The sequence below is a fragment of the Mustela nivalis genome, assembly GCF_964662115.1.
Source record: "Mustela nivalis genome assembly, chromosome: 7".
In the NCBI taxonomy this organism is placed as follows: domain Eukaryota; kingdom Metazoa; phylum Chordata; class Mammalia; order Carnivora; family Mustelidae; genus Mustela; species Mustela nivalis.
This window is the reverse complement of record NC_139026.1, coordinates 90,533,815-90,549,813: the sequence shown is the minus strand read 5'-3', so window position 1 is coordinate 90,549,813 and position 15,999 is coordinate 90,533,815. Positions and strand designations below refer to the sequence as shown.

General features: G+C 55.7%; 1 protein-coding gene across 3 annotated transcripts; it reads left to right on the top strand.

Annotated features, from left to right (window-relative positions):
* Positions 1-560: 560 nt before the first annotated feature.
* SPRYD3 (SPRY domain containing 3) lies at positions 561-15,789 on the top strand. Of its 3 annotated transcripts, XM_082741441.1 has the most exons (11): positions 561-679; positions 2,360-2,506; positions 3,484-3,559; positions 4,072-4,196; positions 4,519-4,654; positions 5,491-5,676; positions 12,404-12,553; positions 12,984-13,041; positions 13,715-13,834; positions 13,921-14,093; positions 14,413-15,789. In XM_082741441.1, the coding sequence occupies exons 1-11, from the start codon at positions 657-659 to the stop codon at positions 14,545-14,547; spliced, it is 1,329 nt and encodes a 442-aa protein (XP_082597567.1). In that variant the 5' UTR covers positions 561-656; the 3' UTR covers positions 14,548-15,789. The 3 variants fall into 3 exon arrangements, with proteins under 3 accessions (XP_082597567.1, XP_082597569.1, XP_082597568.1); XM_082741443.1 differs by lacking the exon at positions 5,491-5,676 and having other exon boundaries at positions 570-679; XM_082741442.1 differs by lacking the exon at positions 12,404-12,553 and having other exon boundaries at positions 570-679.
* The last annotated feature ends 210 nt before the right edge of the window (positions 15,790-15,999 follow it).

Below are 15,999 nucleotides of genomic sequence, written 5' to 3'. Positions count from 1 at the left end.
CATCCAAAGTTCTCTCCTCCTAGAATGGACTGTCCTTCCCAGAACGAGCGGAAGATGACATGACCCAGAGCTCCGGCGAATAGAGAGCACACGGTAACAGCACAGCTCCGGTGAATATAAAGCATGCGGGAACTGTTAGGTGCTATGGAGGCCAGCCTCAGGATCTTCATTTGCAAAAGGGAGATAATAACAAGATTCATTTCAGAAGGTTGCGGAGTGGATTAAAAGGACACTGCTACGAAGCCTTCCTCCGCGGCACGTCCCGCACAGAAGGAGCGCTCGGGCAAGATTGGCAGTCGCCGTAGGTGCGCAGCGACCTTCTCCCCGCCTAGCGCGGGAGCCGCCCCTTGGCTGCCCAGTCAGCGCCCAGGGCGCCGGGCGCGACCTCCGCGCCGCCACGTCGCCGCCTCCCACCCGCCGACACTCGGCTTTACCAGCCCCTACCCTGCGCTAGGTACCCAGTTCACCGGGCCGCGCCCGACTCTGCCTGCGTCCTCCGATTGGCCCTTGCAGATGTCCGTCGTCCTGGGCCGCTGCAGATTGGCCGGGGTGGGAGAGGAGGGGCGGGCCTCGGGGGAGCGTAGGAAGGGCGGGGACCCGGATGTGTGTGGTGGCGGCGGCCGAAGAGCTAGGGTGCGGAGCTGAGAGGCCTATGGATGAGGAGGACGCGGCGGCCCCGGTAGGCGGGGATCGGGGGCGGGGTCCCGGAGGCCTCGGGTCTCCCCGGAGCTTGAGGCAGGAGGCGGGGGTCCTGGGCGGGGGCTTCGGGGTCAGGGGCGTGGCGTGAGCCCGGGTCACGGGGCTTCCTGCCTCGGGACCCTCCTCCGTACCGGGCCAGGGGATCCTGCGCGTAGTCGCGGGGACGAGCCGGACCCCCCGCCCCCGGGTCTCGTCTGAGCGACCAGGCCGTGCCCAAGCTGGAGGAGGTACCCGGTGCGGCTGCCACTCGTGGGTGCCGAGGCTGTGCGGTTCTGGGCGAGCAGACGTCCCCAGGTCTGGGGGCCAGTATCTGTCTGGGGTGGAGCCCTGGTTGCGTGCGAGGAGGGCAGCCCGGCTGGTGCCTACCCTTCTGGGCCACGTGGTGGCTTGCAGCTACTGCAGGAGGGGGCGCTTTAGGATTGAAGGATTGAAATTCAGCCCAACTGAGGCTTATTTAAGCATCTACTGTATGCAAGGCACTGTCCGGCCTTGATGGAACCCCTGTCCCAGTGCTGGGTGACAGGAAGAGAAAATAACCTCCTGTTTTTCTCACTTTTCGCTTCCAGGAAAAAACCTATCCATCCATCATCCATCCATCCATTCATTCATTCATTCATTAGCATTGTGGTGATTTAAATACCCAGGTCATTCTGCTTCTCTCCATCTTCACTGCTACCATCCTAATGGATACCATGTCTCATTGGAGCTGCTGGAACAGTCTCCTGCTTAATTGTTCTCCACTTCTTTTTTTTTTTTTTTTTAAAGATTTTATTTATCCATTTGACAGAGAGAGATCACAAGTAGGCAAAGAGGCAGGCAGAGAGAGAGGGGAGGAAGCAGGCTCCCCACTGAGCAGAGAGCCCGATGCGGGACTCGATCCCAGGACCCTGAGATCATGACCTGAGCCGAAGGCAGTGGCCCAACCCACCGAGCCACCCAGGCGCCCTGTTCTCCACTTCTGCTCTTGATTCTGTTATGATCGATTCTCCAGACAACAGCAGGAATGATCTTTAAGATCTGATAAGCCTTAAAATCCTATCATTTTCTTGCTTAAAACCCTCCAGAGGTTTCCCATCCCACTTGGAAGGAAATCCAGACTCCTTAACATGGTCTGCAGGGCCTTGTAGGACTTCTCTCTGGCTCCAGCCTTCTTCCCATCCTCTTTTTGAACATTCTCCCACATGTTCCCTACACACCAGAAACCCTGGCCTTTTTGTTCCTCTACCATGCCTGCTCCCCTCCAGCCCAGGACCTGTGTCCTGGCTTTCCCCTCTACCTGAAGTACTCTTCCTTGGGCTTGTCACATGCCTGGCCTCTTCTCAAATCAAATGTCACCTCAGAGAGGCCTCCTCTGTCCATTGTATCCAAAGTAGTCTTTAGACTTTACCCCATTATTCTGTGTCACCCCACTCTGTTGTTTCTTCCACTGGCCAACACTGTCGGGTGTGTGTCTCATCTGTCATGCCTCCCAACTAGAGTGGAAGTGCAGTGAGAACAGGAATGCCACCTGTTTTTGGTGCATATAGCAGGAGTCAGTACATGTTTGCCGAATGAAAGGATGGCTTCGAGTCCAGTGCCCTGTCCACTTTCTGCGTCAAACAGGCTGAGCTGCTTTGCTCAGGGCCCTGCTTCCTTCTCAGTCCCCTTTTCCCCGTGGCAGGTTTGTTCTCATGAACAAGATGGATGACCTCAACCTGCACTACCGGTTTCTGAATTGGCGCCGGAGGATCCGGGAGATTCGGGAGGTCCGGGCTTTCCGATACCAGGAGAGGTTCAAGCACATTCTTGTAGATGGAGACACTTTGAGGTGAGGTGGCGGGGGTGGGGTGTGCTTTCACATTTTCCTTGCTCTGCCAGATCTTAGAGATGAAAAAGGGCTTTTTTGGAAGCAAGGACTGTCTACACTGGGCGAGCCTTTGACCCCGAAGGCCTTTCTGAGTGGAGTAGCATGTGCGCCTACAGCCTGCCTGTTTCTGGGTCACTCTGTCCTGGTCCACATTGGAAGGAATTATGTCAGAGATAGGAAATGTCAGAGATAGTGCCTTGAGTTGCCCCAGCGCCTTGTTGAGAGGACTCCAGTGTGGGGTGTCTGTGTCTCCACAGCCTGGGTCTCAAGGGTTGGGTTTGGAGGAGAGTAGCCATATCAGAGGCAGTGGATTTCCTGTTTTGGAAAGGACCGTTCCCTGCCTGCCACCGTCCAACCCTTTTGTTTGTGTTTGTTTTCTCTCTCTTTTCTGGCTTGATCCCCTTCCCTGACTCCTTTTGAGCCTAATTTTCTCACAAAGCTGTCCCTGAGTGGGGGGAAGGAAGTAGTGCTTTTTAGCCTGGAGACAAGAAAGCTGAGGAGTGGGGACCGAATACCCATCTTCCAATCTATAAAGGGCTTTGGTACAGAGGATAGAGACCAGACTTTCTTTAGCTCCATTGAGGACAGAGCCAGAGGAAAAGGGCCGAAGCTGTAGTATGAGGGACTGAGGTTAGACAGGGTTGTGAGACCCCTACTAGGCAACTAGGGGAGGCTCTGCATTCTTTTCCCCCTGGAAATGAAGGAGCCAGGCTTGTGTTGGTCTGGTGTGGGCTGGACCCTGGCTGGAGGCAGTGGGAGGGGTGGGTGACCTCAAGTATTTCATTATGGTGTCTGTGTAGATGTCCTGAAGTGTGGCCTGATGGAGTCTCCTCTGTGTTGGCCCTTGTGGTGGGGGATTGGGGGTGGAGATGCTGAGGCCCTCCCCGCAGCTCTTGGGCTAGGCTGCTCATGGAACTCCCCCCTCATTCTTCCCTCAGTTACCATGGAAACTCCGGTGAAGTTGGCTGCTATGTGGCTTCTCGACCTCTGACCAAGGACAGCAATTATTTTGAGGTGATCAAGGCAGTGGGTGGGTAGAGCAGGGGGAGAGCTTCTTAAGCTTTAGGGAGCTCTTTTACTAGATTCTTGATCTGATCCTTTTAATTTTCCATCAGGGCTGTCTCCTTGGCTGAGGAAAGCGCACAGGATAGTGTGGTGTCTCAGCTGAGAGGTGCCCTAGTCCTGTCACCCTGTCCCTCTGTTCTCCTGCCCCTCAGCTAGGTAGACGTTTACACATACCCCAGACTCTGACCCATGGCCTTTCCCACCTGCTAACCTGAGCCCAGCCTCTGCTCCATCTCCTGTCTTGTTTCCATAATTTGGAAATGATTTTCTAAGTAATCCTGACAAAGTAGGCCCCTAGTCTCCCCAGTGCTCCTCTGAGTGCCCTGACTTTTCTCTGATTCACATGTTTTTGGCCTCTCTGAGCCTCTTTGAGTTTTTGATGTCTGACTGCTCTTCCCCAAGCCCCCAGCAACTCATCCCATTTCTGGTGCTTGCTGACTGTCCTGCTCTCCTTTCCCCAGGTATCGATTGTGGACAGCGGGGTCCGGGGCACCATAGCTGTGGGGCTTGTCCCACAATACTACAGCCTGGATCATCAGCCTGGCTGGTTGCCTGACTCTGTAGCCTACCATGCTGATGACGGCAAGTAAGTTACCGTCTGTGGAATCTTACCCCTTTCCCATGGGTTTGGGGACCTTAGATAACAAAGGACTACCTTGGGTGACTGCTGCCTTTCCTTCACCTATCTTGGGGTATTTTCATGGACTTTTCTGATCAGGACAGAAAGGTGGCCTGATAGCGAGCCTTGGAGGTTTGCAGACTTAGAGGGGAGGGTGGAGCTCATGCGTGGACACAGGTAGGTGCATCACAGAATGACTGGGAGCAGCAAGAGGGGCCCCAGGGTCTGGTGCTCTGAAGAAGTTGGGAGGCCAGAGTCAGGTCCTGTGTCTGTGCTGCTCCGTCCACAGGCTATACAATGGCCGAGCCAAAGGCCGGCAGTTTGGGTCAAAGTGCAACTCTGGGGACCGGATTGGCTGCGGCATCGAGCCTGTGTCCTTTGATGTGCAGACTGCCCAGATCTTTTTCACCAAAAACGGGAAACGGGTGAGTGGGAAATCCTGGGTGGGATTTAAGTGGCTTGAAGCCATCCAAGAAATTGTGGGAATGAAAATTGCCCAGCGGGGGCTTGCCCAGGGACCTCTTGGCTTAGTTCCCACCTCCTTCAGGCCATCCTCAGCTTCCCCCGAAGTCTGCACCTGGGAGAAGCCACTTCCCCAGCCCAGAGAAGCTGGGACATTAGCCTAGACGAGAGATGCAGAGGGGCAGGTGGACCGAAATGGGGTAGGGGAAGCAGGATTGGGTGATGTGGGGGAAGGTTTTGAGCAAAAAAAGAGAGGGAGAGGTTATGGCTTTGACGCATAAGCTGGAGGTCCTCTTCGGAGCTTTGACTTGAATGCTTTTGAGGATATGTCCTTTTTGTGTTTTTTTTCTTGTTTCACATCTTTCCTTCCCTCTTCAGAGAGAGCCTAGTAGTGCTGAAGGGATGGGGAAGAGCAAGTAGAAGAGAGGGACCCCCAGCTCTCTTTCTTCTCCTACCCAACTCCCTCTCCCACCCTGGGAGGATGGCTTTCTCAGGCCTTGGCCACGACAACGTCCTTCCTTAGTGTCTCTGCCTCTGCTCTTTCCTGCTCCAGAACACACTCACATGCCCAAGGTCAAGAGACTTGTGTTTGCCGTCTAGCGCTGTGGATGCCTTGCTTGTCCAGGAATCCTTAGCCACTTTTTAAACTTCTCTGTACCTCTTTTTTTCTGTCTGTCAGTGTGTGTGATAATTATTTGTTGCATCATCTCAGAAGTACCCTGGTGAGAATTAGGTGCACTGAGGAACAGGATGCCAGGTGGCAGCTCCCTCCCTCCGGCCCTCCCTCCCTCCGCTGCAGGTGGGCTCCACCATCATGCCCATGTCCCCAGACGGACTGTTCCCGGCGGTGGGCATGCACTCTCTGGGTGAGGAGGTGCGCCTGCACCTCAACGCTGAGCTGGGCCGCGAAGACGACAGTGTCATGATGGTGGACAGTTATGAGGATGAGTGGGGCCGGCTGCATGATGTCCGAGTCTGCGGAACTGTGAGTGACAGGCGGTGGGATGGGGGTGGTCGCGGGGAGGGCTGGGCCGAACCTCCCTGGGCCGCATAAGCGGGTCTGAATTACTTAGAATGGGGAGTGAAGACAGTGTCTTTTGTAGGGTTTTGGGAGATGGGAATTTGGGACCTTGACATGATTCTTTGAATCCAGATCCATGTTCCCCTTAGTGCTGATTGTCCTTCTTCCCTTACCCGGCCCGGAGAGCTCAGGTTAGTTGCTCTACTCTCGGCACGGCACTAGGTTCTACTTTGCCTTCTTTGGTTCCTTCTGCACCCGGTGCCCTCTGCTGCCCTATACACCTGCCTTTGAAAGGCTGGGGCTCACTTGCAAGTGGGATGCCTATATCCCCGTTTCACCGCATCCCAGTTCAGCGGGTCCAAACTCTCCATTCACGGTCACAAGTCCCAGTCCCGTGGGGGAAGGTTCTGAGATCTTTTTGTAGTAAGCGTGACTATCAGAGTCTTCCGTCTTCTCCCTACATTAAAAAAAAATATTTTTTTAATCTATTTGACAGAGACACAGTGAGAGAGGAACACAAGTAAGGGGAGTGGGAGAGGGAGAAACAGGCTCTCCGCTGAGCAGAGAGCCCGATGTGGGGCTCAATCCAGGACCCTGGGATCATGACCTGAGTTGAAGGCAGATGCTTAATGACTGAGCCAGCTAGGTGTCCCCCGCTACAAATCTTTTTTTTAAAGATTTTATTTATTTATTTGACAGAGAAATCACAAGTAGACGGAGAGGCAGGCAGAGAGAGAGAGAGAGGGAACAGGCTCCCTGCTGAGCAGAGAGCCCGATGCGGGACTCGATCCCAGGACCCTGAGATCATGACCTGAGCCGAAGGCAGCGGCTTAATCCACTGAGCCACCCAGGCGCCCCCCCCCCCCGCTACATTTTAATAGAGGACAAGAACAGAGGCAGATGAAAATTCCGTGAGCGTCCTGGACTTCGCAAAGCTTGCTTTTTTAGACATCTTCCCAGTGTACCTGGTCTGGTCTCTCCCTGGATTTGAAACTTTCTTGGGGAATATTTGAACCTTGGGAGAGGGAAATTCTTCACCTTTACTCTCTCTGCCTCATGCTGGGTTGGGAGTGAATGGCTGCTGAATCAGGGGTCTGGCCCTGACCTCCAGTGGGCTGCTTGGGCCTCCCACTTCGAATTGTCCCCCTGCTGCCCTCTTGGCTCCTGGCTCAACCTTTTTCTCCACCCTCTGGCCTTCTCACCCGAACCAAGGCTGTTTTCAGTTCAGCCTTTGGTAGCAAAACAGAAACAGTGGGGGGCGGGAGTGGATTATGAGCAAGGCTCCCCCCATCCTGGAGTTCAAGGTGAGTCAGACTTAAGGAAAATGGCAGCATGTTTGCCCTCCTGTTGCTTCTGATACTCCACACCCCCTCTGGCGTTGGGTTCTGAGGATGGTGCTGGCTGCAAGCCAGGGGCTTCAGATCCCCACTCCTTGACCCTCATCTCTTTCGTATCTTTTCCCCCTTCCACTATCCACTATCATTTTGACAACATCTACAGAGTTGAATTTGGGACTGAGCCAGGGTGATGTTCCAGCTCTCATCCCTGACCTCTCCTCAAGAGTGTTTTCCTGGCATCCTTTCCCTGCCTGGACCTGTCCCCACTCTGCCCCCAGCTCCTCCCAGGCAATCTTTTCTAATTGATGTAGAATCCTGTAGACATTTATAAATAGCCTTCCTTCCTCTCTGCCCTCCCCCAGTGCCCTCAGGTCACACTTTGGAGAATTTTTTCTTTCTTAGACATGAGCCGTGAAGTCTGGCTCTTGTCTCAGACCCTCACCCTAGGCTAGGACTGCCAGCAGGGTGGGCACTCGGTTCCCTGAGCACCTGCTCCCCTGGGGCAGACTAGGGCATGAGCCTCTTGACGGATATCTGCCTCTCTCCTCCTCTTGCCATCTTTCTTTCTTTCTTTTTTTTTTTTTTAAGATTTTATTTATCAGATAGAGATCACAAGTAGGCAGAGAGGCAGGTAGCGGTTGGGGTTGGGAGGGGGGATGAAAGCTCCCTGCTGAGCAGAGAGCCCAGTGTGGGGCTCGATCCCAGGATGCTGGGATCATGACCTGAGCCAAAGGCATAGGCTTTAATCCACTGAGCCACCCAGGCACCCCCTCTTGTCATCTTTCAAATGAGGGTGACTTACCCAGTTTCTTCCGTTCCCACTTATCTCTTGCCCTGCACCCTCTTGTCCCTTCTGACCATCCAGTGTCGTTCTGATCCAGCCCTTAGAGTTTTGTTTCCTGGAGGAGCCTGGGAGAGGTCAGTAGGGCCATTCCTGTGCCTCCCATTTCTAAAGATGTCTAGCTCAGCTGTTTCTCCTATTTGCTCTTCCTGTTTTCCGTCCCCTCTGTGGGGAGCCCTTCCCTGGAGCCTCAGACCTCTTGCTGTGGGTTGGAGCCTGTCTTTGGTGAAGTTTCCAGTCGAGTGCCTTTAGAACCATAAAGGTTTGAGAGAGGCTCTGACGCCATCCAGACCAGGGCTTCTCAGTGCAGAGCTGGAGACCATTCCCTGACACGCATGGCCTGCAGCGTCCCCGGCGCCCAGACCCACAGTGCTTGGAGTTCCCTCCTGTAGTCATCCTTGTCATCATGACAGCCCTCGTGTTCCCACAGCTCTTTTTGTTGTGTGGCTGATGAAAAGACAGCCCCACTCAGAAGCGAAGAGACTGGTTCAAATGTCAAACAGTGAATTAGCCACGAAACTAAGCCCAGACACTCATTCTTGGATCCCTTGCCCTGGTCCTGTCCACTGCTGGATACATGCTGTGCCTTTCTCCCTAGCTGCTCTCCTGTAGCCCATCGTCTCTCCTCCTGGCCCCTCTCATAAGATGAATCCGGAATTCTGGGCTTAAGTTCCCACTTGCCCTGTGAGTCTCCTGACTAGCTCCCTTCGCCCCCGTCCTTCTAGAGGAACTTACCTGGCTGCCATGGGACCCTTTGCCTCCTAGGCCTCTCTCTCAATTCGGAGTCTCAGTTATCCTCTCTCTTCCCTTCTCAGCGGTTCTTCCCACAAAGAAGAGCAAATTCTTGACTCCCATTTTTTTTGGCTCTAATGTTACATTATGAACGATTTCCAACATACAGAAAAGTTGAAGCAACAGCACAGTGAGCACCTATCTCCCCACTACCTAGCTTCAACCGTTGTCATATCCAGACTAACCTGGCTCTTTCTTGGGTAGAATTCTTCCCCCTGCATCCTGGGGCCTCAGTTTCCCCTCCCAAGGAGTTCCCCCCCACTTTGCAGAGCACTGAGGGTGTTGAAGAGTTGCTGCCATGTTTGCTCAGGGATGGGGGTGTTGCCCCTCACCTCATCCCTGCCCGCAGGCCTTGCAAAGTGAAGTCATGTGTGGGAGGGTGGGGGGCAGTAGGTAAAGCTGGGGGATTAGACTCATTCTGTCTTTGTTTCCTGCTCCTAGCTCCTCTGGCAACTCCTTAGTGACGGGACAACACCTCTGGTATACAAAGAGGGGTGAAGGAGGCCCCACCCTCTGGGGTCCTCCCCCAACCAACCCAGGAGGAGACCATGTTGGGGCCTGAGCTGGCCGGTGGGGAGCATATTCTGGGTTCCTATTTCAGCTGCTTCTAGGCCCTCAGGGCACTGAGCCCTCCCTTGCTCCTGTCAAGAGGGATTAGGGTCTCTGCTGGCAAGAGGAGAAGGGCTGCCAGAGGAGGAGGGCGGATACCAGCAGGAGAGAAGAGACTGGGAAGGCGCACTGCTGGTACTCAGTGGGGGGTTGGAGCACAGGAGACTCTCTGCCCCAGGTGCTGCAGCCTCAGCCCTGTGCCTTCGAGTCCACCTATTTGGCCTCCCCAGGCTTTGGGGGTGTGAGGAGGAGGTGCAAGAGTCAGGGGGGTTTGAGAGCCCCAAGGAGTGCGTGACCCTGCCCCCACCAAAGATGTAGGGGTGCATTCCTGTTGGTCCGGCATTGTTGGAGGAGAAACACTAAGAGGAGACAGCTGGTGGATTGGGATAGAGTCATCTGGGGCTCAGCTCTCCTAGGGGGGGGAAGTGACCAGTTCTGGGAGCCTAGAGGGCCACTGTAGTTGGAAGTAAGGGCTAAGATGGATCGTTTCCTTCTGTGATTGGCAGGTCTAGTCTGTTGTAGCTCTGGAGTGGCTGTTAATGTTTAGGGAGCACTGACGTGTTGGAATGTTCAGGTCCAAGCCCCATTTCCTGATTTCAGGAAAGGTAGAAACAGCTACTGAGCCCCTGCTGGGTGAGGACTCTGTGCTGGGCACTTGACACCCTTCATTTATTTTGGAAACGCAGGTGGTAGTATCCCTATGTCACTGTTGAAGAAACTGAGGCCTAAAGCAGTGGAAATCACTTGCTCGAAGTTAGTGGCTAGTAAGTAACTGGAGTTAAGATTGGAACCTGGGTCCATGCGATTCTCTTTCTAACGGAGAGGCTTCCAAGGCACAGGCTGAGGGACCAGTATCGAGAGTCTGGCAGCTCAGGGGTAAAGCTCCAATCTGCTCTCAGCCCTGGTCTCAGGAAGGGGGAATGAACTTGAGCTAGGATCTGACCATGAGGCCACAGTGCCCAACTGCCTCTGTAGGTGCTGGGAGCGCTCTGGGGGGACTCACTGTGAGGGCTCGGGGGGCCTTCACCAGACAGGAGCAGGAGATCCCATGAGAGAGCAGCAGGGGAGTTGGGGGGCTTACAGTCTGCGGGGCGGCTGTGCCTCACTTGTGGAGGGCAGCATTGCGGGGACCTAGCCTCCCAGCCATCAGTCATCATGTCTGAGTGGTGGGCCGGCTGGGGAGTGGGTTGCAGAGTCCTGGGTCATGTATTTGGTCCTCCTGACCTTTTAGCTGGAGAAAGTGGCCCCATGCTGTGTGCGGCCCAAGACCACAGTCTGCAGTCTCCTCAGGGCTGAGGCTGAGGGAATGGTTGGGCGGGTTTTTCCCAATGATCGGGATCTGGAGCATCTGTCTCTTGGCTCTCTCTGCGAAGAACACTGTGTTTCCTATGCCGAGGCCAGTTGGACGAAATGGGTCAAGGGCAGCTGTGGGGTCCCCCACCCAGCTCTGCAATGCTGGCCGGAGAGGGTGGGTTGGGGGCTGCGCACACTGGGCGGGCTGGGAGCCTGCGAAGACGCCAACCCCTCAGGCCTGCAGGGAGCTGGAGGAGGAGGCCGGCTGGGCAGACAGCACAGAGGGCCGAGTGGGGAATTCCAGCAGTGTGGAATAGTGAGTAAATCAGAAGATGGCCTGTCAGGGACCCCCATTCTGAGGAAAGAAAGCAGTGGGAACTAACAGAAGAGACCTGGGCTAGGGGTGTGACTATGAAAGAGCCAGTGTAACCCGAAACACGCAGGGTGGTGGCTGGAGGACATTGAAAGGCCTGGGTGTGGATGTCCCAGGCAGCCCTGGCTTTTCCCCTGCCTCCATTCTCTTTTGGAGCGGGAAGAGAGGATGGATTTGAGGTGTCTGAGCTTTGGGGATCCCAGCCCAAGAAGGGGGCCCAGTTCCTCCAGTTCCTCTCTGAAGCAGTGGTGCGGATTGCAGGCCCTGCCTGTGCTGGAGACATGCAGGCTTCCATGCTGGTGCAGGCGAGCCTCATTCCTTTCCTGTTCAGGCACGAGTTCTCAGGGGGGTGAGAGGCCAGTCCAAAGGCTTGCCAGGGAAAGTGGAGGAGGTCCCCAGGCAGTGTTTTCTTTGGGGCTGGAGGGGCGGGAGGATAGAATAAAGTCTTGAGGGGCAGTTTGGCTAATTAAAAAGGGATTAAGGACTCCCAGGTGATGATGAGGGTGGGGAAAGAGGGGATGGGGTTGAGTCATAACCTCACCATTACCATGACAACTGATAAATAAATCCTCCCAGCTTGGGGGTTGCCGCCCCATCATGCCCAGGCAGGACCACTGTGGAACTGAAGAGTCCCAAGAGTCCATCAGTCACCTCCCCTCTCCCCACAGTCCCACATACCCCAGCCCTCTGCAAGAGCTATGAGGGCCTGCAAGCAGGAAAGCTTGCCTTCATGTGTTTGGCCTGCCCTCATGTTAAGTAAAGGAGTAGAGCTGGTCATTCTGGGTTCTCTGGCTTCCCTCGGCACCTCCCTGACCCAGCTGCCTGACCCAGCTGTCCAAAGGCGAGTAAAACGGACCTTGAGGAATTGTTGTAGTCCCATCCCAGGCAGAATCGGTTTCTGAGCTCATCTCCCTTTCTTCAGACATCTGGAGCAGGCACCGAACACTCGCACCCTCCCTGTCCTCCCCATTAGGCCCCTCCAGGGGTCTGCTCAGCCTGGTCTTCAGGGCTCCTCCTCTCTGCGCCCAGGGCCCTTGGGGAGGCCTCATCCAGCAGGATGATTCAGGGAAGTGATGCCACAGCCTGGAGAACTCCCCCGCCCCCCACCCTCCGCCATGTGCTCCCTGGAGCTCAGCCTTCCGGGTTGCTGGGCTTATGCCCACTTCTCTTCCAGAGCAAGGAGAGACTGCGGCTCAGGCGGCAGGTGTGTGTAGGGCTCACCCCTGCTGCCCATGCTGCCACATTTGCTGCCCGCCAGTCCAACCTATTCTCTCATGCCTGCCTAGAACGTAGGGGCCCACGGTGCGCTGCTAGGGGCCTTTCCCTTTCAGCCAGAGGTTTTGTCAGACCCAGGAAGCTGGTCTCGAGTGCCTTGGGACCAGGTTTCTAGGGCGGGTGTCCATCTGCCCTCCGCACCACCCACTGCCTTTGGCTCTTCCCCCGCAGCTGCTGGAGTACTTGGGCAAGGGCAAGAGCATCGTTGACGTGGGGCTGGCCCAGGCCCGGCACCCACTGAGCACCCGTAGCCACTACTTTGAGGTGGAGATCGTGGACCCTGGAGAGAAATGCTACATCGCCTTGGGGCTGGCCCGGAAGGTGGGCACTCATGCTGGCTTTTTACCTGTATTGCTACTCAGGCCTGGGCCTATTGGGATGGGACCTGGAGACTCTTGGGGAAATTGGGGAGAGGCATTGGGCAGGCATGGACAGAGTATGGTTATATGTGTTCACTGTGGGAGGGTACAGACCCTTCCCCCTCCTCCGTCACAACCCAAGAGAGGGTCGTGACTGTACCATGCACACTGAGCCTGAAGGTGGGGCTAGGCACAGCCTGCACCGGCGGCTGTGAAAGCCAGGTCTCCTGGTCACCTTCCCTGCTTGTCCTGCTTTCCCAGTGCCTGAAGGCTGTGGGAGGCCGCAGGGGTATGAGCAGCCATCTGTCTGAGAAGACTGAAAGTTCAGATGCCCTCTCCTGTCCTTTTTCCATGCATGCTACCATAGGTTTTCTTTTTCCTTCTTGGTGCAGGATTATCCCAAGAACAGACACCCTGGCTGGAGCAGAGGCTCTGTGGCTTATCATGCAGGTGAGCTGGGGCTGTCCTGAGGCCATCAGGGCGGTGGGGCATATACAGGTACAGGGACATCCATTTTCCTGAACCCCCCCTGTGCCCCCTGCAGATGGGTCTCCCCTCTAGCATCTGGCTGGAGAGCCTTTCTCTGCTGCCGTATCATTTCCCCTTCCCAGGCTGGTAGTGCTTTCTCCTCGTCTGTGTTTTTCCTTCCAGCCTGAAAAACGAGGGGAGCCGAACAGGGGCGGGGGGATCTGGGCCCGAACTGGACATTCCAGGCCTCTGAGTTGGCTCCCTCTGCGCCCTTCTTGCAGATTCTGCACTTTTTGTTTTTCGGTTGGCTTGACTCTGTTTAGGGCTTTCTTTAGAAAGGAGTTGCCGTGAGCTCCTCTTGTCACCCTCATCCCCTTCTCGGCCCCTCGCGCCTCTCTTGCCACCTCCCTGAGCGAGTCAGCCCCTAAGCTACTTTAGTGGACAGACATTGTATCACTTTTTTAAAAAAATCTGGGGCCTCTTCCTACTTCTGTCTCTCCATTTTTGTTTCATCTTGACTCCCTCTCTTCCTCAGGGCCAGAGAGGGAGGTGAGCAAGGATTCTGCTCAAAATACAGGCCTCTTTGGTTGGGTGAGGGGAAGTGTCAGCCCCTCCTTCAAGTGTGGGCCTTATCGTCTCCCCTCCTCCCCGGCAGATGACGGGAAGATCTTCCATGGCAGTGGTGTGGGCGACCCATTTGGGCCACGCTGTTATAAAGGGGACATTATGGGCTGCGGAATCATGTTCCCCCGGGACTACATTCTGGACAGCGAGGGTGAGTGGGGTAGGGGTGGCCAGCCAGGCTGATCGGGCAGACGGTGGGGGCAGCACCACAGGAGCTCAGGTTTCCTGGCCTCCTAGGTGACAGTGATGACAGTTGTGACACAGTGATCCTGTCCCCTACTGCCCGAGCCGTCCGGAACGTCCGGAATGTCATGTACCTGCACCAGGAGGGAGAAGAGGAAGAGGAGGAAGAAGAAGAGGAAGAAGATGGGGAAGAGATTGAGCAAGAGCATGAGGGCAGGAAGGTGGTGGTAAGTGGGGAGAGTGTGGGCTTAAACTGGGGTTCCTGGGCCTGGGCAGAGGCTGGGGTAGTGGGGAATAGGAGGGGAGCCAGAGGCAGGAAGAGGGAAAGCCTCGTGATGGGCGTGTTCTGAGATGCTGGATGCAGGCAGACTACGGTGGGGAGCTGGTTTCCAGACGCCCTCTTGCGGTCACTTCCCACGTCACCTGAGTCTCTCCCCTCTGGTGGTTCTGGGAGTTGGGAGCTTCGAGCGCTTGGGTTTCAAGCCTGTATCATCAGAGGAGGCCAGAGCCAGTCTGCTCCACTCCTCTCTGTGCCCCCACCCCCAGGTTTTCTTCACTCGGAATGGCAAGATCATCGGAAAGAAGGATGCTGTCGTACCTTCTGGTGGCTTCTTCCCCACCATAGGAATGCTGAGCTGTGGGGAGAAAGTCAAAGTGGATCTGCATCCCTTGAGTGGCTAGGGGCTTTGCCCCTAGACCTGCCCCGTCTCCTTTTCCTTGCCCTTTGCAGAACCAGGTGCCCAGTTCCTACCTTCCAGGATTTGTTTACCCAGCAGGCCCCAGGGAGTGTATAGTCCCTCCACCTCTCACAGATCAGGCCCCTGCCAAGCCCCTCTGTGCCCACGTCCCTGACCTGATAACACCCTGATCATCAGTCAGTCCTGGGCCCAAGTCCCTGGTTGGAAAGGAGCAGGCCCAAAGAGTGGTGTTGCTCTGTTGGTGCATGCCACTTGCTCTGGCTGGTGGACTCTCGCACCCCCCTTTGCCCCCTGGCCGTGTGAGTGGAGAGGAGTGGGCACCTGTCTCCGCTGCTGTGTGGGCACGAGGCTCTTCTGAGGGTGGAGTAGAGACTGCCCGCTCCCCTATTTAACCACAGTATTTCTCCTTGCATCTTCTCTTTTTTTGTTCCCTGCCCTCATTGTGTGGACCAGTTGCTGCTGTTATCCCCCCTGGCTGGGCTAGGGGGGCTCTCTTGGGCCTTGTCTCTCCTTCCACTGACTGCTGTCCCAGGAGTACTATTCCAGGGTCTCTGTTCTTTCCCCTGAGAGCCTCTTTCTCCCTCACTGCCTGCTCGCCTGCCCACTGAGAATCTGAGTCTCTGGCCTCCCCCAGCTGTACGCACCTAGGTGGGAGTCTGTTATGTGTTCAATGGAATGAGAGGGGCTACTCGGTGAGGGGGGCTGGGGTCTTGGCTCCTGTACCCCCCTTGCCATCCTTGGGATACCTGCGGCCTCCTTGTCCCCAGTTCCCCAGGCTTTTGGCAGAGACTCCAAAGGGGATCTCTCTTGCCGTGGTGAGGGCAAGACCCCAGAGCTGTGGTTGTGAGCCCAGAGGGCAGCTTGGCCCCTCACTCCCCTTCCCTGCACAACCCCCCACCCCGGGTCCCAGCTTGCTGCCTGTGCCAGTTGCCTGTTTTGCTTCAGTGTTTGATTCTAGCACTTACATGTGTCCTCCCCTACTGAGCCCTCCTGTCTCCTACTGCCTTGACCCCTGACCCCCTTCCTATACAGTGACTTCTGGGAGGAAGAGGGAGCAGGAGCTGTTGACCTTGGTTTGCACAGAGTGGGTGGGCCTTGGTGAAAGGGGGTGAGCTGCTGTATTGCTGGGGTCCCCTCTTTCAGCCCTCCACTACAATGTATGAAATGTATGTACAGCCCAGAGATGTTTATACAGCCAATAAAGATGGAGTTTCTGTATTTATCAGCACGGCCTGGACAGGGGAGTCCTTGCCACTCCACAGGGCAGGGACAGTGCCAGAGGTGCGGGCAACTGAGCAGCTTGCTCACTGGAGACGTGGATTAGTATGAGGCCAGGGATAGGGACTGTGTGCACTTCGTGGGCCTGGCTGTGGGCCTGGGATGCCCCCCAAGAAGCACAGGTATGCCCTTGGGAGACATGAGGCCTTGACCTTCC